At 37.6% G+C, this 21,363-nt stretch overlaps 1 protein-coding gene across 4 annotated transcripts in view; it reads right to left on the bottom strand.

Moving 5' to 3' along the window:
• The window catches only part of pcdh15a (protocadherin-related 15a), a gene marked incomplete at its 5' end in the record, with an annotated part of 170,277 nt that overhangs the window by 110,942 nt on the left and 37,972 nt on the right, over positions 1-21,363 (bottom strand). For all 4 annotated transcript variants that reach the window (XM_036125847.1, XM_036125848.1, XM_036125845.1 and 1 more), the window contains 4 exon segments: positions 6,122-6,215; positions 16,677-16,756; positions 16,980-17,112; positions 20,472-20,665. In XM_036125847.1, the coding sequence (XP_035981740.1) occupies positions 6,122-6,215; positions 16,677-16,756; positions 16,980-17,112; positions 20,472-20,665 (501 nt within the window).

The following is a 21,363-nucleotide window of genomic DNA, read 5'->3' as shown; positions in this document are numbered from 1 at the left end:
CAATGCATCCTAGAACAGAGCTGGCCTTCCTGATGAACTTATCTAATTGCTTCTTCTTAGCTGTAGATAAGAGTCTGCTTTTACCTTTCCTGTAAGGAACATCAGTTTTGCGACTTCAGTCCTGATTAATACAAAAGCTACCCAGATACTGCAGCAATGAAACAATAACATTAATCTCACACTATGCTATGCAGACCTTCAGTCTACACTGAAGAAAATTTTTTTCACACAGAGATGTTGAATGCTTAGAGACTTCATCTGAGGTACGCCGACCTACTATCTGATTAATTGCGCTAATAAACATGACAACTTGTTAATTAGCTATGTACATGGCTTTGAACTCTCTAGAGAGATGTGAAGACATTAAGTGAAAGCAACTTATCCTGACTTTGGTGAGTAGAATAATCAAACAATGTGCATTTTAAACTCTACATCCCAATACATACACACATACAAACAGGGGCACTTCAAAGTGCCAAAAATACTACACAGACATGGCAGGACTTCCTGTTTGCAATTCATTGTTTGTGAACTCACTAAAGATAACACTATAAACTTTTAATTCCATTGCACATTCCTTTAGAACAGAGGGATACAAGTAGATACATTTTAAACGAAATGATTTAGAATTTTGGGATATCAACCCAAAACAACCAACACATCCACATTTTAACTAACAAGTGCTTCCCTTTTTGCCCTGTCTGTGCATTCCTTATGAAAACATATTAAAATATTAGAAACAAACCATTTGCTATAAACTCATTATTCTTCTTGACACTACAGATTGCAAATGGTCTGCTGGATTTGAAGCAATCTTTCTCATTTGAAACAATTTTTATTTATTGTAGGATGAAAAAAATATTAGTTTATTCAAACAACCTCAACATTTGAACCAAGGAGTCACTGATGTGTAGCTGGTGTAAAAAAAATAACTACACAGTTGTGTATCTCAATTAGTTTGTGTCAAAGACAGAATTTAATTCAATTTGTAAGTGTTTTGATTAAAACAGAAAGATCCAATCATAGTAATTATCAGGTGAAAATTGTAGATAGATACAATCATTAAAAAACAACTCTGCTTGCAGTACACTAGTGGAACCAATGACAAGAGTGCAACATTTTTAGCAGTCTGTTTTTCTCATTATACTTTTAACAAGGCATCAAATTATATTTATATTTTGTTTAGTGTTTCTGTGCATTTTTAAATCTCACAGCTAATTTGTCTAAACCAATTCCCCACTGCACTACTCATTAGCAGGGCCAGTAAGGTCAAGTCTACAGCTTGAAACCTTCAAACAGGGACAAAGTTCATACCCATACAACTTTAATTAAACATACCGTAAAAAAATGGCATAATGTGCACAGGCTAGTATCTTACATTGTCATGGGACAGAAATGCCTGCAAATAGCAAACGTGTTTTTGTAGTGTGGCCCCAGTAGGAGAAAACACCCTAGAGAAGACAGCTGTTTCAAGCTTCACTGGCAAACGAGACAACTGTCATGCCATAAAGAAATGTCATAGTTAAGTGTCACTACTATATCGTAGGAGAATCCTTTATTATTGTTTTATTTGTTCTTAATTAACATTGGCACTGTAACATCTATAAAAGACATGGCAAGGGAATGTTAGTTGTTTACATGAGTGTCTTCATTTCCAAAGGAACATTCATTGCAAATGAATGTGACTCACTGCCATTGTTGTAATTTGGGGATTAGTTCAACTCATTTTTCTTTTCAAAGAGAGTGTTAGGCCAACTAAGGTCAACTTGCAACTGTGGTTTGACTTACCTGTGTCAAAGAAGAAACAAAATCATCACAACCCACTGGGTTTGAATCTGATTAATGAGCAGCTATTATTGATTTAACCTGAAATAGATGAGGCTCTTTGATGTCTGGTCTTTTAAATCAACTGTCTGATACATACTGAGCTGGGTGGTGATGCTTCGCTTTTAAGTGATAATCCTGACCAGAAACCTTGTTTAGCAAGGACTGATATGATCAGGCTATTAGGAGTCCGGTACTCACTCCCAACAAGAACGACCCAACTTGTCAGGCTGAATTGTTGGGATCTAAGTCAGTTTGCTAGTTTTCATTAAAGTCTGTACTGTGGAGAATACAAACGTAGAAATTTGTTGAACACATTTTTGTTGTTTGCAAAACTAGCTGATGAAACAGTTAATTTCATTGAAAAAGGTTTGTGTCTGCAGAAATTACAGGAAAAAAGGCTATTTTAGCTTAAAGGATTTTGACTATTTTAAATGATTGCATTAAAATATTTATGTATTAATTATCTTTGTGATCTTATGGATGAGTACAATATGGCTGAGCACTGAAACCCTCTGTCCAAGGCAAATCTTTCCCTAGGGAGACAAATAAAGCGACATTGACTTTGATCTTTAAGTTATTTTTAATCTTTATCAGTACTGGAGTGGTAAAAAATGCTAGAAGCATGTTTAGGACTCCATAATAGAGGCTCAAAAAACAAAAGAAGCTTCTGGAGTAGGCTAGTGAAACTCCAGACTTAAATCTCTTTTGAAATGCTTTGGCATGACCCATGCTGAGTCATGGCAAAACATGCATGAAAACTGGTGTTCATGCTTAACACACTGGTTATTGCAAACACTTGAGGGCAGGTTTTGTTGCCAAGGGTGGCACAACCAGTTATTAGGTGTAGGGAAAATTACTTCTCCACATGGGGCCAGGTTAGTTTGGATGGCTGTTTTCACTTAGTAAATTAAATCATTATTTGAAATCTAAGATAATCTCATGGGCTAATTGTTTTTGTTACAACCCCAGTAACTACAGAGTTTATTTTTATTAATCAATTGTGTCCAATGCAATAGGCCACGGGGTGGGTCACAAAGATATTTAATTAAAGAAAGAAAAAAAATATTTTACAGTACCATAGAGGGGAAATTCTGTCTCTGTGTTAACGTTCTTAATTTATTTGTTGTTAAGCATTAGAATTTACAGAATTCACATCCATCAGCCTTAACTTTGAACAGGTAATCGTGCTTATATGTAAATTAAGATCTGACGTGATATTAAACCTCATGTACTCCTAACCTTCTAGACACACCTAAACCTTTGACTTGTCTTCTTTAGTGATTTACTTAAAAATATGCAACAAAATATAAGTCCTTAAGATCTAGCAAAACAAAACAAAAAAACAAACAATAAAAAACTATTGGAGTACTGTTCTCCTTTTTGTGTTTGAGGCCAAAATGACAGCATTGAATGAGTTCCTCACCTCCACACTCCTACAAGCTTGTTTTTTCTGCCTCTCGTTTAATTGTGTTGCTGTTGTAACAGGATTATTCCCTGGCTGTGACATAGAACCTACACAAATCAAACATTAATATACTCTGTGAAAAAGATTCTGTGCAACACAGAAAAAAATATCTTTAAATAGCTGTGTGCATCTCCTGTCCATCAACACTTAAGACTGTAAATTCACACTGGAAAGTCAAGCCTCAACCTACATGCACCTCAATTATTTCCTATTTTCATTCCTACCAGTCACTGTCTGTCTGTGTCCCTCTCACTCTGTGACGTATCACAGGAACATAGAGTCCGACGCACTGTGGCTGCCAATAAATTACGAGTGTGCAGGTGAGGGGGCAGCAATCAACATCACTCTTGTGACAGCTCATCAGCTAATGTTCATTGCCTATCATACACTGCATCTTAAAAGGGAAAGTGCCTTTCACCCCTGCCTGGAATGAAGACAGCTACCCAAAACTGAGCCAACTGAGGTGGGGTCTAATTAAATCAAAACAGTTTATGCTATTATCAGCTTCTAAAGGCAGACAGCACAGAAAGCATCAAGGTTTAGTTAGTGTCTGCTCTTTCTCAAGAGTGAGCTTTAGTCCGAATGAGCTCACTCATGTTTGAGTGCATTCTTTGATAACTGAAAGGGCTGCAACTTTTAACAGATATCCCACTGTAACTTATGGTTATGGCTATTTGCATATTTTTTTTTAATCCACTGCATTTAATGCAGAGGGCTAGTTTTGAAATGTGAAAATGTAATGGACTAAAAGGAAATGGTGATCTTGCTAAACTATGCAAACTGAAAAGTTTTAAAGCATAATGTTGTACTGCAATTTAATTGCAAATGTTCATTCATATTTCATGACAGTTAAATCAACAGAATTTGGCATTCAAATAAAAGAAAACTAATTAAATAATGACTAAATTCATTAATTTATGATTCTTTAGGCCAGGTAATCATGCACAAAAAAAAAAAACTGACAGTCGATAATAATTTGTTAAACGGTGAATAAAACATTATAAAAAAACCCAGTGTGAGCTCAGTTAGACAAATAAAACTTTATCGGGCGAGACTGAAGTGCACATGGAACAAAAGAGATAGGTACAAACTGAATCCCAGAATGCATAGTATTAACCAATTTTTATGAGCGCTCCCAAGAAGGAGGATTCACAGCTGGGATCACTGTGATGTCATAAAGCCATAAAACTCTCCTTGCAGCAGCATTTCTTTCTATTTGCCTTACAACTCTGGAACAGGTTGCATTGGGGAGGACAAGCACATGAATGCTTAATCTCGTTGGCCAAGTAAAAGACTGCATGTTTGAAGAAATCCTGGACTTAACGGGACTTACAGTCTGCTGTTTGTGCATTCAGTGACGTACCCTGCCCGAAAATGAGACTAGCTGCCTGAAGCTGGCTGTCTGAGGCCCTGCAGAAACAATCTGAGCCAAAGATTCCCCAAGAACAGACTCTAATTCAGATGTGCTCTTTTAGTTATCTCTAATTCAGAAGTGGTTTTACTTCCACTGCCCTGATCAAACTACAGCATGACTAACGCACGTGCCAGTCTAAGGAGACGTTCTCCCCAGCTACTAGACCTATAGCGGCCGCCGACGTGCTGAACTTAATGTGTTCACTTGTTTACATTAGGAGGCTGTGTCTGGGCAGAGAAAAGTTTAAAAGAAAGCAAGTAGCAAAATACATTTTGGGTTTTGGAGACATATCTATAGGTGAACTTCATCGTTATTTCAATGTTGTTCTCAGGGGAAAAAAAGAAAATGAAGAAGCAATGACATCTTGTGTAGTCTGGTTGATACCGGTTCATGCCTCCAATGAAGATATTTGAACCAAACATTTTTAAAAAGTTATCCATCTAGGGAAACCTAATAAAACTGCTTTGAGTCATTGGCTTTCAGCATTCACTCCTCCTGAATAAGCATCTAGCGATAGTGGACAATCGCTGGCATCATGTCGTTGACTTTGCAGATCTAGCTCCTTCAGTGATTTCATTCTTTAATTTTTACTTAGTAATTTAATTAAACATTACTACTCTAGGCAAAGAGTGTCTTGACTAAAGTATTTTAACTGGAATTTGAAGTATTTTTTAATAAATTCTTGTATTTTGAAAATAAGTTGTTTGTATTTATTCTGTATATGTATGTAGATCGCTGCTGATTAAGAACACTAGTGTCCTAATTCCCTCTGTCGTCTATTGCTCTATAATACCACAGCTCACCAGGCTGGTAAAAAAACAATAATTGACAGAGACCTGACCAGCTGGATAGTGTTGGTAGCCATTGTGTTGCAGCTTTGTTCAATGAATCTTTTGGATCTGGAAAACACATCAAACCCAAACCAACCCAGTATCTGTTCTAAGTTTCAAAAATAAACTTGCCTATTGAAATGCTCTGTAACTAGGCTCAAGATTAAGATCAATCCAAGATAATAGTATAGCAAAGTGTGTAAATGTAATACTTTTAGCAATGTAACAACTTTTTCACAAAAAGAGTTTGTTTGGTGTTATTTATTCTATTTTATTTTGACATACAATAAAAATAGTATTTATACGTTTTAAAATGATGGTACCACTTGTTATATAAAGTTTGTAAACCATTGTGATGGAGCAAATACGCATAATGTTTTATATTTTTAAAACCTGGCACTAATTTGGTTTCTTTTGGCCTAATAATGCTACTGTAGACATTTTGAAAAAAAAATCTCAACCTCTAATCTCCTGGGTCTCTGCTAAAAGGACTTTTGTTAAATATGTTAGGTGTATTTTAGTTTTTCTTATGACAGTAGCTCTCTAAAGTAATATGGCTGACAAGTAAAAAGAATTGTGCCTCACCCCTCCAGGGTTGCCGTCTGAAGCGGTGACAATCAGACGGTACTGATCTGTGGTCTCTCGGTCCAGAGGCTTACCCAGGAGTAAAAGGCCAATCCTGTTGAGTGAGGTGAGAGCAGGAATTACAGAACAGCACGATGTTGAGATTTGACTCTGCTTTCTGCATTACTTAATTGCAAAAAGTGAACAATTTATTCATGTACAGAACTTTATTGGATATTTTGCCTTTGACAAAGTAGTGTTGAGTATATAAAACGCCTTTTTTAATTCAAGATTTATAAAACATGGTTTCTGATCAAAGAGCATTGGCTATGGGTAAGAAAGAGCTGAGAATTTTACTGCCTTCACTTCGTTTAGTTTTTTCCTTTGCGTTGCTATGCTTCATGGCCCAATGTCTAATGGACCAGACAGAGATATTTCTACTTTCTTTCTAATGACTCTCACAGACAAAGCAGGTTCTTCTTGTTTATACCACATAATTTCGCCCTGGCATTCCAAACACAAAGTATAGATGGATTCCTATGGAAATGGCTGAATTTTCTCTGTTTCCACACAAGACAAAGATATGCAAGGGAAAGTCCAGCCACACACAAACTCGGAGACAACAATTTTGCTCCAGCACTCAAGAGAGCCTCTGCCAGAAGGAAAAGCATAAGGAAAGATGAATGCATCTGAACTCAGTGTTAAATTAATGTCCGTAGCAATTTCCCACTGTCCCCTGCTCCTTCACATCTGTGATTTAAAGCTTTGGTGGAGAAGCAGTCCAAGCAAAACCTGACCACTACATTCCTCTGCGGACCCTGACCGTATATACTGCAGTGCCTCATTTTAAACTCTGACAGGAAAATTACTGAAATCCTGTCAATGTTATCTATTTCTCTAAACAGATGCCACAAGGTTAGAAGGAGAGAACTTTTTAATTCCCAATACTCAATGATCCTTGATTTAAGAGGGCAAAAACAGTTTTTCAAAAACAAAATAAATGTGGCACATTAACTTTAAAGACTGCTATTAATACATAAAGAGAAGGGTAGAAACATGCAGTTTAAGCTTGGTAAAGACATCCTATAAATTATCATGATAATGATTATCTTGATGGGTGATAATAGGACCAAGCAAAAGTGATTTATATAGCTAAGCAAACCTGGGGAGTATACAGCAAAGCTGCATAGTTGCACTGCACTCAAGGGGACGAGTCTGAGAGGTTCACTGATCATGTGCGATAACATCCCGCCTCCTCTGCCCAGCCGCCATAAATGAAAAGATGTTGTCAGATGTATGGGACACTATTAACAGCATTGTCTGGGGTGTCAACAGTGTGGTCCGGAGGCTATCCTCTTCAGTCACACTAACAGTTGATCTTTCATTCTGCTCAGATCATGTCTCTCTACGGTACATTGGACTTGATGCAGAAGGTGTGAGTTCCCAGTGGCAGAAATGCATTACTCGAGGCAAGACTAGCAAGATAAATCACAAAACTGAAATTCAATTTCAGACTCACTAAATCTCAGTTTTCACATGCAGCTGCAGACAGTGTGATATATTTGAAAAAGCATAAACAGATTTTCATAACACAAAAAAATTAGATTTTATTTTAGAAATATATGTTGCTTTATTGCCCTGCAATAGACTGGCGACCTGTCCAGGGTGTACCCCGCCTTTCGCCCATCGACAGCCGGAGATAGGCACCAGCACCCCTCGCGAGCCCACAAGGGATAGACGTGTAGGAAAATGGATGGATGGATGTTGCATTATTTAGTTCAAAATACATTTAAAATCATTAAATTTTCTCAAAAACTGAAAGTGTGCCTCATCATCTGGTGCGCCTTATATATGATTAAAGTTGTGCTTAATTCTGTTAAAATGTGTAAGTATGACTTTGGTAAGCACCAAAGCCGCTCTGCTCATTGGATATTTGTAGCATTATGGTACACTGCATCACTACCTGGTCGGACCTCTGAGCTGTCTACAAGACTGCCTGACTGTAATGTCAAAACTAGAAGTGAATTCATATAAAGACCCCCACATACTCAAGTATAGTTCACTCCATGCAGACTCCACGCATACAGGTACGTGGTGTCACACTACAAACTTCTCAGAGGTAAGAAGTCTTTACATTGAACAGTTTTGTATCTGACACCTAGCTTGATACATTGAGCTGCTCCAAGCAGGCTGTCTCCAGGACACACAGCAACACAGTCCACAGACTAACTCGTTTGGCACAACGACTATGGCACAACGACACCTGTCGCCTGTGGTATCCTAGCGCAGCAGGTCTCGGTGATACCACAGTAAACTGGGCAAAAGTCTGGGCTATTTCTGCCACCGGGAACCCTCACGATCCCAGCAGGGGCAATCGTGTTAGAAAATGGATGGATGGATGGACTGAGCTATTCCTTTTCCCTCGCCGTGCATGTACACATGTGATCATCTGCCATTCAGGGCTTAGCCCCTCCCTGCACATAACATGCCACCCCCGCTTTCACTTGAAGATGATAAGGGCCCATTATTACCACAAAAAAGGTTTCTGGCAAAGAAGATGTCAGACAAGGAAAGATGCAAAACAAGAATTAACATTGCAGAAGCAGCTCCAGTTTGATTCGGAAATAGCTTTTCTCCTCTGTACAGGTGAGTAACTGATGAATAAAACCCATTATTTCATAGGTTTGATTTAGGCACAATCTAGTTACTAGTGACAAGGAATGTCAAGATTTTTAATAGTTTCTAAATCACAAAAACTATGGATACCTAGCTATGTGTGTTACTTGGGCTGCCTTTAGTGGTAATCATTAATCACATGCTGTTAATCACATGTAAGGCTAAATTAAACATAAACTGTTATGACAACTAGGAACAAGTGTGGGTGGCTGATACTGCTTTGTGCCTTTCATCTCAGAATTCATTAGGAATGCCATCAAACCTAAATTAACCACGTTAACTGCACAAACACTAGTGGTAAGCTCAGACACTGGTTTAATTAAATAGCATTCAAAGTTGATAAAAAGGTAGTTCCCTTCACTTTGTACTTTAGAACACTGTAACAACACATTCACTGAAGAAGGCTGTATAGTACCTCGTGCGGCAAAAGATTTATTGAGATAGAAACAATCAGAAGGAGAAAATAAATATATTTTACTACAGTGAGAAACAGTTTTAGACAAAGCGCATATGTTGGATTTCGCGGTAGAGATTGTTTTGAAATCCCAGACTTTTTTAATTCCAATTGCATGTGACTTTTCAGTTACATTTTCCAACTTTAAACATGGAAATTGCAACTTTTGTGAAGTATATTTTTAAATCACATCCCTTATCAAAGCTAGAATTCAATGCAAACGGATAGGAATGTTTTAAGTTGCTTTGTTTCGGTTTTTTAATAACAATATTAGTAAAAATGGGAAAAAGTCCCTCTGTGATATAGTTTTAAAATGCCTGTTAACAATATGGTGCTTGGAAAACTTAGTATTATCAGATGTGGTACTCCAAGAACCACTGCATTATAAATGCACCGTCCTGCAATTGTAATGGTTTCAAATGATACGTATAAAGTAACGGAGTGACCAAAGTTGTCTCTGACTTTTGGGGGCTCCCCTTACCTTACCTGTTTTGGTGCACTACTCCTAAGCATCTCTTCAGTTTACAAAAAACCCCTGCAAAGTCATGTTATGGATACTAAATGAGCGTTGCCCATTATTGCTAAGATAATGCTTACTTACAAATATAGAATGCATGTTAAGTGGCTAGGGCAGGGGTGTCCAGCTCCAGTCCTCGAGAGCCAGTGTCCTGAGGTGTGTGGGGCCAGTTTCCCTGGCCCCACACACCTGAATCAAATAGCACAATTAGCTCCTCAGTATGCAGTCAGGTTCTTCAGAGTCCTGCTAATTAACTGATTATTTGACTCAGGTGTGTCAGATCAGGGACACATCTAAAGGTTGCAGGACACCTGCTCTTGAGGACTGGAGTTGGCCACCCCTGGGCTAGGGTGTCTGTTAAGCAGCAGGCAGCAGGTTCAGTACATGTGCAAATTGCCTGGCTACCCAACTAGCGTTACTATATCCAGTGCTACTCTGAAAGGTCAGCATGACTAAAAAAGGAATAACATTCGGTTAAATGAGTGTTTGCTACTTATAAAACTATTTAGCATTTTCCTTGAGTGCTTGTGTCAAAAACAGTATTGATCTGTAAAAAATTGTGAATAAAATAGAAAAAGTTTAAGCTCTTTAAAAAAAAACATGTTTTAGCTGGCTCTAATGTTTTGATATTTATATCAATACTTGTGACTCAAACAGAAATTAGTCCTTGGCTTTTCAAAGTTGCTTTTACCAGAATAAACTGATTAGTAAATTATGATTTTATTTTAAAAGGTTTGAGTTTTGGCACACTTAGCTTTGTTCTTGCACTCTGAATGTGTCTGTATTTAAATCAAAATAACACCACATTTTATGAATATATTTTTACCTTTAGAAATTATTACGTTATAGTATTCAGAGTATAAAAAGGACCTTATTTGCATTTAAAGGGACCACAACAAAATTAGCTGCTCTCAGATGCACCTCAGACAAGGTACAAAAGAGGAATGTGGGGCAACAATAACAAGGAATTCGGACTAAAAAATTGCAGTTCCACATTATATAGACCACAACTGGGTGATTTAAATTGTGAAAAGGAATGCCTAAAAAATATGTTGTTCTGTTGATAAGGTCACACCTTGAAATGGTGGCATATTTACCTGAGGTAATCATAACGTGATAAGCTCATACCAGCCCATAACTAAGTAGATTTTTATGACAATAGAATATATTGAATTAAAAACTGATGCTTAAATCCAACAAATGTACGCAAGGCAGGTAAAACAGCAGCTAGATGTGTTGTCAGAAAGTCTGCATTCATCTATGTGGTAAAGTGTGGTTTCAGATTAGCTGTAGGGATTTTCTACAGGAGGTAAGACATGGAGGCACAGCTGTGACCTGTGCGTATACACCCTTTCTGTCTTTATCTGGAATGGTGTGCAAAGGTCCAATGACACATTTCGCCTTAGAGCAATAGACAGCTGCTTCCACTGAGCATGTCACAAACCTTGTGAGAACATAAATAAATAAATCTCTATTTTCCACCAAAACACTGAGTGTGTGAGGCTGATATCAGGCCAGAAAGAAAGGTAAGGAATAGCCAATATGTAATAATGGTGTAGCTAATGCCCACTAAAATTAAGAGGGAAACAATTTTCTTCTACAGATCATAAAAAAAATCTAACAAACAAAAAACAGAAAACTTCAGGGTGCATAGCTGTCGACGCCCTTAAAGTCATTATTTTGTGAAACATTATAGGTAAGGGCTAAGAGCTGTCCTGTTAGCAAAAAAGAGCAGTAGAAAAAAATGTAAACCATGAATGTCTATAACTTGTATACATGATTTTCTGGTAAAAAATATAATACTAAGCATTGCATCTCTTTTAACTGAATATACTTCTTCAAAATAAAAGAAGGATTTTCAAATATATATCAATATGAGAGTATATTGGAAAAAAATTGAAGGTTGTTGTGTGAGAAAGATTTTATCCAAATCTCTTGATGCTCGAGTCAAATATATATAAGTCTTGCATTGTTTTCAACTTAAAACTGTCGCAGGAATCGGGTAGTTTCGTTCAACTGCTCACTTATATAAACTAAGGGTTCTCCCACTCACCTTGATTTCTATAAGGTATTTTGTCCGAGTTATCAATTAATGTTGTTTCTAACATCTAGACTCATTACCACTACCCTGTACTCTTAATTCAAACCTTTATTTTACAAGGAAGGCCCCACTGAGGTTAAAAATCTCTTTTTTAGCCAAGATAGGTAGCAGCAGCACAATTAAGTTACATACGCATGCGCGCACGCACAGACACACACACACACACACACACACACCCACCCATAAGAATCATTAGAATCGTAAGAACATGACATACATTTAAAAGACAAAACTAAGAAAAACATGTACTGTACATATAAAAGATCTAAGCTTGAATCTTCTCAGTATCTTTTTAAAAGCTCTCAAAGATATTGAGTGTCTTTTCAGTCATTCTGCAACATATTCCATGCAAATGGTAAATAATAAACAAGAGCCTTTTTACCCATTTCAGTACAGGCAAACAGAACAGAAAGCAACACAGAGTTACATACTCACAAAGTATGTAAAGACTAAGGAACAGTACTTTTTTTGGCAATACAGTTACATATGTATCAAGGAAATTGTCCAAGTATTGCTTTATATACAAATCTTAAGCATTAACTGTTCTTTTTAGTGACCAGAGCTGATCATCCCACACAAGAGTAACAATGTATTCACACCAGCCCTGTTTAGTCCACTTTAATCGGACCCTGGTTCCTTTCCTCAGAAATTTTGGTTTGTTTGGGTAGGTGTGAATGCGCACTCAAACAAAAAAGCAGACTCGGGTCCGTATCAAAACCTAGGTCTCGGCTGAAGTGAACTCAGGAGCGGTTTGAATACATATGGAAATGGGAAGCAGACCACAAGCTGCTCCGAAAGCAGGAACTGGACTACAGCGAAGTTCAGTCTGTGTAAATACAATTGTAATTGAGCAATTATGTTAATGAAGTGACTCATATTGTAAATACCTTGGTCAATGTCTGTGTAAGTGTGAAATCAGTGCAATGAAGCAGTATGTGCCCCTGCTCGCCCGCCGCTGCCTCATACAGAGCCGTCTCACCCGCCTTGTGGAAATTATAACAATCTCTGTGGTTCTCTGCCTTGTCCTCCACTGATGTTGAGCCCACTGCTGAATTGTACTTGTCTGGCATACTTGCCAAAGATGATGATAATACGGCTAAAATATGTTGCCATAATACTTTGTATACATTTTCGCAGTAAAGGAAATTATGTTGCTGACCAACCTCTTTCCTTCTGTATTTCTTGGTGTAGCACTACCACGTGCGTTTTTTTTTTTTTAATACTGTCGTGTCTGGCAATGTGGCAATAGGAATTGTTGTCCTAATGCCAAAAAGAGCCAAACAGATTTTACTTTCACAAGAGGAGCCGTACTGCTAGCCGTAGTGCTCCGCTTGATTTATATATGCAAGTAGCTTTATTATAATTTATGCAGGGAATAGCCTTGATACCATCACTGAAGACTACACTGTATTAATCAATACGACATGCACAAAGTGACAGGAGAAGACGACAATTGGGGTTTTCTGTATGGAAGTGAGTCTGTAAGTACCTGAATCCAAGCACCTGTAGGTGTTTGTGAGAGTGTGCTTGTGTATGAAAGGTTTACCCATGAGAAAAAATGCTCAATAGCGGTTGTAAGGAGCCAGAGACCCACCCACCAAAGCACCGAGGCAGATGCCAGATGAACCAAAACCCCAGATGCCCCAAGCGATCCCCACAGCAAAGGTGCCCAAAAGGGGCCAACCCAGGAAATCTGCCCTCCCCAACCATGGGAAGAGGAGAGACAGACCTAAGGAAACCCGGCAACAGCCACAATGCCAAAGACCCGGAGAGCCACGGGGACGAGCCCGTGGATTCCGCCGTCAGCCAGCTGCCACCACAGGCGAGGAGTTTAACAGGCTGGTCAAAAGGTTTGGTTCGTTTGACAAAGTGCAGCATGAAAGCAATCCCCACCAGCTGAACATTTGCAATTTGGTCCCCAATCAAACTGAGTCTACCGGCCTATCAGGTGTGAAAACGACCTTACTCACAACACAATGATGAGTCATTGCTTTACAGTTTGTGATGAATTTGAGAGCAGCATGATAAGAAATGTCAACCATATGAGGAAAGTGAGCATTCATATGCAAATGATCTTTGTAAAACAATACAGTTAACAATGTGGCAGCTATAAGCTCCTTTTTACGTCGAAAGAAAAACAAAACTTATTACAAAAATAAAATCTCATCTTTAGTCTCTGCTTCTTCATATGTTTCTCCCTATGGAGATTCAAAATGAGTCAGTCATCAATCAAGACAGAAACGTATTTATACTTGTGAATGACATATTCAATTTCCCCCAAGAGCTGTGATTGAGGGGGTCATTTGCAATTGCTTTCTGGACTTGGGGAAAAAAACAACATAACTTTAATATTTTCTACATTAAGGAAGAGCTTCAGTTGTAATAATGAACTCCGGATCAATTCAAAGGCTTTCTGCAGTGTAACAATAGCCTGAAAAAGATTTGATGCAGAGCAGTAAATAACTGTGTCATCAGCATAAAGATTGAAATAGGCAAATGACACATTCAGATCTAGCTCAAGTAAGAATTCAAATTTCAATTTCAAAAAGTACGGATCAATCAAAACAAGATCAGAAGAAAAAATTTCTATTCAACATTGGAGAGAGGCACAAAATTAAAAGACTGGCCTGTATACTTTGGATCATCTATCCAGTGTTTTACATGAAACAGAACCCAAATATTCAAACAAATAACCTGAATATATTAATTTAATACCTCCAATCTGTCTGGAACAACAAGGGAATAATTTAAAACAGGGGTGGATGGTGGTGGGGTCAAACCTGAGAGCGTTTATTTGATGATATAGATTTAATAGATATTTTAAAGACTGTAACGATTCCATACATACCTGGAATTAAACAAAAAATCTATTCACAATTGCTCTTACACCTCTGGGGAACACAAGAGTTAAGAAGTCCCCTACATTAAACTTTCATCAACTGTAGCAATTTTTTTATTTATCTTGTGCTGTATTGGCACCTACTTGATGTTTCTGTATTTGCATGCTGTTGAGAGTTTGAGGCATTTATGCAACACAGTAAATATTCAGAAAGAAAACAAGGTTGTCAATTTGTTTCAGCAGGATTTATGTCGTATGTGGTTTTTGAGATCACATAGCAATGCTAACAAAAGCAGAATGCCATTACTTTGCTTGTGCAAAGCTGCAACACGGCTTGTCCTTTCAAACAAGGGAGACTAGGGGTGCAGAAAAATAGGCTTTAATCAATAAGAAAGAAATGTGTCTTGCAGAGCTCTGCGTTTTTAGTCCCCCCCATGTCTCATTTTTTCATATTTGCTTGCTTATGTGATTGATTGAAAAAGGCATTAACCACTTTAACATTTGTGGTCTTTTCCTTGCTCCACATTTCCAGAAACACAGTTACATTGTATCAATGCTGTTTTAATTGTTAGTTCTATATTTCTTTGCACTTTCAGTGATATTTTGCTTGCTTAAACTTAAATAAGAGAACAGAAAATAGAAAGAATTCATCTTCTGGCTTTAGATTTTGTAAAAAAAAAAAATGTATACTTAGGGATTCACAAAACAGGGTAATCTCCTTTTACAACAGTTTTGCTTTGTCTCTTTGCTTTGTTTCTGTGCTAGATTCACAAAGTAAATTGCACTAAATACATATAGATGAAAAAAACTGCCATCAAGTTCAGCAAACAGGAGCAATTTTTGTCCTGTTTTGCATCAGGTCCAAGTTATCAGTGACATGGATGCTATTATTATTATAATTATAATAATGATAATTATTATTATTTAGATAACATCAGGATCAGACTTTGTAAGGCACACTTTGAAACTTAAAGAATAACGTGAGTTGAGGAATCATGTCAGAATTGTGTTTTAAAATTACCCTGTTCTGCAGAAAGAAATAGACAATGGAAAGATGCTTCTCTTTCTCTGATTAAAAAAGCAAACAATTCTAATATCATACAGTCTATATGAGCAGAGTACTGGTATTCTTATTGTTAGAATAAAAACAACACACTTTTGCATGACTATTCTATCTCATATTTCACTTGGCTCACCACCCAAACCAGACTCAATGCAGAGGGGTCATTTAATGTGTAAAGCTATTTTAGGAGCAATTCTGCATTCACATTTTGCTTCAAAATTATATGTGCACTGAAAATGTGGGTGAATAAAATGTTTGGGTATATCCAAAAATAACTAATCAAAAAAAGATAGTGATAGAGGTAGTAAACCTGCCAAAAAATAAATGTCAGCATATTATCTTAGGTACTGCAAATCTGCACCTCTGGGTTTTTCCAAAAAAAAAAAAAAAAAACAAGGACTACTGAACTTGTTTGGTTTAAAAACCTAACAATAGCAAAACCAGCCACACTTTCTTTTCTTTGATACACTATGGTATTTCAAGAAAAGATAATAAAATCATTGTTGCATTGTTTTTTCTATTTTATTCTCAAGTCTTTGTGAATTTAAGCTTTTATCAAACCTTTGAACCATAAGTTGGGTAATTATGTTGTTAAACCAACCCACGGACATATGTGCAGGAAGCTTTTCTTGCTGATGAATAATGATAAAAAAACATCTAAAGGAATATCATTGCTTGAAGATGTCCTTTGTTAGACAATAATGTATTACCAAGGGCTTGTTATAGTGTTAACATTTATTGGGATATTTCATCTTTGATTATAAATGGGATTATTTAATCACTCTTCATACCTACTGTACACTGTTCAGCTTTTAATGGCAAAAACCTGGACCAAGTATATAAAGACATACAAAAACCACACAATTTATACTACTACTCGACTTGCAGAGGAGTACAGACAGCCAGGGGGGAAGTTTTGCACTTACGTTTCAGAGAGGTTGAAAACCTGCTGGGAATCCCCGCTTACAATCCGATATGTGATAGGATCATTTTCTCTGTCTGTTGCCTGGAGGAAAAAACATAATGACACAAGAGCCCTATAATGCTATCAACCTAAAGAAAAACATGACAGCTACCAGGACAGGACTGAAGTAAAATAGACATAATATGGTCATGGACTATAATATTATTAAACTATAATATAAGAGCAAAATATGTGAGTTAAGTGGAAACTGGGGCAAAAATTCTCACTGAATGTTACCAATGGCGAATGTGAATATGTGCCTTACCTGTAGATTGAGGAGAATAGCTCCAATCCTCATGGCCTCACTGATCTCTAGGTTGTAGGTGAGGAGGGGGAAGCGTGGGGGACTCTGGTTGTTGGGTGGTAAAACCTCAATATAGACAGTAGTGATGGAGCTCCTGGATAACAGAAGAGCATGTGCCCAATGATGATATCAGTTTCGGTTTTAAAATTTGTTTTGCGTCATTAATGTTCTTCGCTCCAAACACTTTCCCTGCAGTTCAGAGAAAATGTTAAAGTCCAAGCTTTCATCAGGGCGCTTATGTATAGACGTTTTCTCCAAATGTCTTATTTCCACTTCCTCTCCTAGTTAGATCAGATATATTTCTTCTAACAGTGGACAATGAAACAGAGGAAAAACACTCCAAAACAATTCCTCAAGACTGGATAAGAAATGACACGTTTTCACATTTCGACCAGACTGTCAGAAGGGCTTCAAAATACAAAAGAAACAGGAGCAGAGAAAAAAAAAATGAAACAGAGAAGAAAATTACTTAAAGCTGGACATTAACCATAACAGACTGTTTTTGCAACATAGGTCTCATGATCCTTAATCATGGCTAACTTGTAAAAATGCACAAGAAAGGCCTTTTTCAAAGTGTGTCAAATTTCTCAGATCCTGAGGGGTTTGGGAGGAAAATAAGTCAAGTGGCAGAGTCAGAAAATGTCACCTTCAGTGACTGAGGGTCTGATGGTGTGTCTATGAAGAAGCAGGCTTGTCTTTGGTACACTCTGGCTCAATGATAATTTAATGGAACCTCTGAATGAGGTGCTTAGAGAAAAGCAAACTATGCCTAAGGCCACATCTCATCCCACACCATGTACTTGTCCATCTATACTTTGAAAGGGAGCACCAAACACAGGACCTTGAAAGGTGAATGAAGTCTTACTCTCTGACAACAAACTTTTTTACTCTGCCACAGCGTTACAGTAAGCCGGCCGACATCGTTTTTGGGCCTTGAAATGTTTTCGTTTCTTTGTTTAGTGTGATCCTAAAGTTTTTAGCAGCTGACAATCAGCTAGGTTGAAAATAAAACAATTTAAAAATGTACAAAACTATTTACAATATTTTTCTGATAAACTTTTCGTCTCTTGCTAGAGTAGTTTAATTATTATTTATATTTCATTATTTTTCCTGTTTGTTTTATAAACTCTACTTACAATATGATTATGATTCAGCTGCAGAAAATATAAATACTTTAAATTCCATTCCCAGTTTAAGATTTTTGATCAGAATTGTACAAATATCCAAATTTGTTTGAAAAGGCTTAAAATCTGTTTAAAATCCTGTCATCAATATTGTCTCTAAGTGACAATTGCTCAAGAAAAATAAGCTGTTATTTACTCTTTAGGTTGTTAGATGGCTGTATGAAGCATGGCCTTATATTATTCAAAACAGACCACTTTCAGTAACAATGCTTGTGTTAACTGTGTTCAGATTAAATTTTTCACAACAGCATTTCAAAGCTAAGTTTTACAATAACAAAAAATGGTAATCGTGAAACTCAGCTTAGAAATGCTGTTGAGTTGTAAATCCACAGAGCTGCTTTAACTCTCTGCTTGAGGCAGAGAGACTGACCCCTCGACCAGAGAGGGCAGTCCATCTTTAATTCTGGCGGAGAACTATGGCCTCACACTTGGAGGTCTCAACCTGACAAGTTGAAATATCTCGGTGTCGTGTTTGCAAGTGCTGGTATGATGGAGAGGGGGAAGGACAGATGGTTTGGGGACTTGAAGAACGCAGGTGCTGCTCCGATCAGTCGTAGTGAAGAAAGTGCTGAGCCACAAAAACAAGGCTTTGAAATTAGACGTCCGTCCACATGTCGATACTCAAACGTAATTATGTTATGTAGATAATGACTGAAAGAATGGGATACCAGACGTAAAGGGCAAAAATTTGCTTCTTAAAGGAGTACAGTGTATGTTCCAGGATTTTTGCAAATGTCTGCCCACTTTTATGACATGTTGAAATGACACCAGTGTTGTGCACGTGGCGTCGACTATGAAGTTTAAGATGTCTGCGGAGAGTCTGTGCGGTGCCCAGTACAACCAAGTGTGCAGCCGCCTTTAATGTTTCTCCTAAGCTGAGTTGTTGCTCCTTCACTTTCAGCTCAGAGACAGCTGTGTTCATACACAGGCAAACTCCCGGCAGGTGAAAGAGCACTCAGAGTTGCGACATGTACCTGGCTTTGTACACATATTTGCATTTTGTAAACGGGCTCAATATCTGAGGATGGCTGCACTAAAAACTCCGACGGAGTCGGGAGCAGTGCCTACGGGCCGTGAAGACGTTGGTGGAGTCTGTTCTGATGGGGGAACATGGGGCGTACATTACAGTGAAATGCATAACTGACCAACTAGTTATTCCAGACAGTATTTGTATCGTTTGCGTCGGGAGTGGGGGATACAGCGGGATCAATGTGTCCTTTTCTGTTGTGTTCCAACCGAAAAAAGACGTGTTTCTTTATTGTACGTGGTGCCCCGATAACTTCAATATACCGAGAACATTTGCATTACAATTCAAAGTATAACCATGTATAAAGATACACGATAAAGACAGAAACATAAAAAGACTGAGAAAATTTGATAAACAAGAAAAATATTGAAAAAAGCAAAATATGGCTGCTTATATATAGCTGCATTTTCCTTTGGGATTAATAAAGTATTTTTTAATTGAATTGAATGTATTTTGTGATATTAATGGAAAGCTAAGCGGAAGAAAAATCTTTGCAACCGGCCAAAAAGGAAGCAACACTTTCTTAATACCAAAGATTTTTTCTCTTGTGTCCAAAGCACCTGCTGTCATTTTCTGAAGCCCAGTTCCTATATTTTCATGCATAGTTGAGTTGCTTGGTCTTGTTTTCATGTCGGAGGTATGTTAATTTTGCCGTAACTCTTCCATGCAGACCCATTTATGCTAGACTTTTCTGGACAGTAGATGGGTGTACCTAAATCCCAGCAATTTCTGCCCATTGTGAGCTCATGGCACTGCTGGACAACTTATGTTTCATGTTTCCTTGGCTGACCAGTACGTCTACTATCCTCAACATAGCTTTTTTCTTTGTGCTTCTTCAAAAGAGCTTCAATGGCACATCTTGGCAATTAACAATTACAGAAAAGCAGGGGTTTGATGGATGTATGGATGGATGTATGGATGTATGGATGGATGTATGGATGTATGGATGGATGGATGGATGGTCCATAAATCAGCTCCTACATTTGTTCAAATCATATATTGAGAAATTTCATCCCAGAGGACTTCCTGGGTCAAAGTAAAATTGCTGATTGCACAAAGCAGCATTTTAAATAATGAAAGGTGATATGAGCAGTGCATTGCAACTTTAAAACCAACGAAAAAGCATTTGCCTCTTTTTAGCATGTTAACCACTTATATGATTTATAACAAAGACGTCCTGATTCCATCATTAACAATTCCTCACACATGTCTACGTTTTAGCAAATTGTCATATTACTGTACCTTCTCTGGGAGTCTGGTGCATTATCAGAGGCTTTGACCGTCAGTGCATAAGATCGTCCCACAGTTAACATGACACCCGGTGCCACAGTGATGCGTCCAGAGCGATTATTAATAACGAAATGTCCTTGGGCACCTGCTAGAATCTCATACGTCACCAGACCATTCAGTCCTTCATCAGCATCTGCAGCAGTTAACTGAGGAAACAAAACAAGAAATTAGAGTAAGAAAACACACTATGTCCATAATCTGTCTGCTTTTGATTCTGGAGTTTGTAGTTTTAACTGGAGGGAGTTACAGCTAATGCTATTTCTGAAACAGCCAAGCAGAGAATGTGTTTTCTCAGTGGGGAGTTGTGAGGTTTCAGAGCACCACTTATTTAGTGCATCCTTATTTTTGTTAATGAATGCATGGCATTTATTTTACATAAAAACAGAGGGTTGTGTATTTTAATGGTGACAACTGAATAAATGATCACTTTTCACTTTACATAAAATGGATTATACATTTCTAAAGAAATAACAACTAAATGTAATTTTTTAAAGGTAAGATTAAACTAACATTATCCAAACAGGGCATTTTTCCAACACAATTCCAAGTGAAATAAGAGACCACTGCTTACTTAATCTTAATTATTTGGGGCAAACTGCTGCTTGTAATTATTCGACTTCATGGTGCAGCTGACCTCATATCTTTAAAGCCTTGAAACTTTAATCCAAGCTTTCGCAACCTCCTTTTTCCATGATACTGACACAGGAGTAAAAGTTGTAGCATTAAAGAAGCTTCAGCATAGTCAAGGGGGAATCTAGCTCACATAAACGACTTTTAAAATCAGTTAAGCGGTCAGAGCAGATGCTGTGTGACCCATGGCCTCATTTCAGGCATGGTGAAATGG

This window comes from Fundulus heteroclitus, chromosome 22 (genome assembly GCF_011125445.2).
Source record: "Fundulus heteroclitus isolate FHET01 chromosome 22, MU-UCD_Fhet_4.1, whole genome shotgun sequence".
NCBI classification, from domain to species: Eukaryota; Metazoa; Chordata; class Actinopteri; order Cyprinodontiformes; family Fundulidae; genus Fundulus; species Fundulus heteroclitus.
Note: the sequence above shows the minus strand (reverse complement) of the source record. Positions and strands in the feature narration are given on the sequence as shown.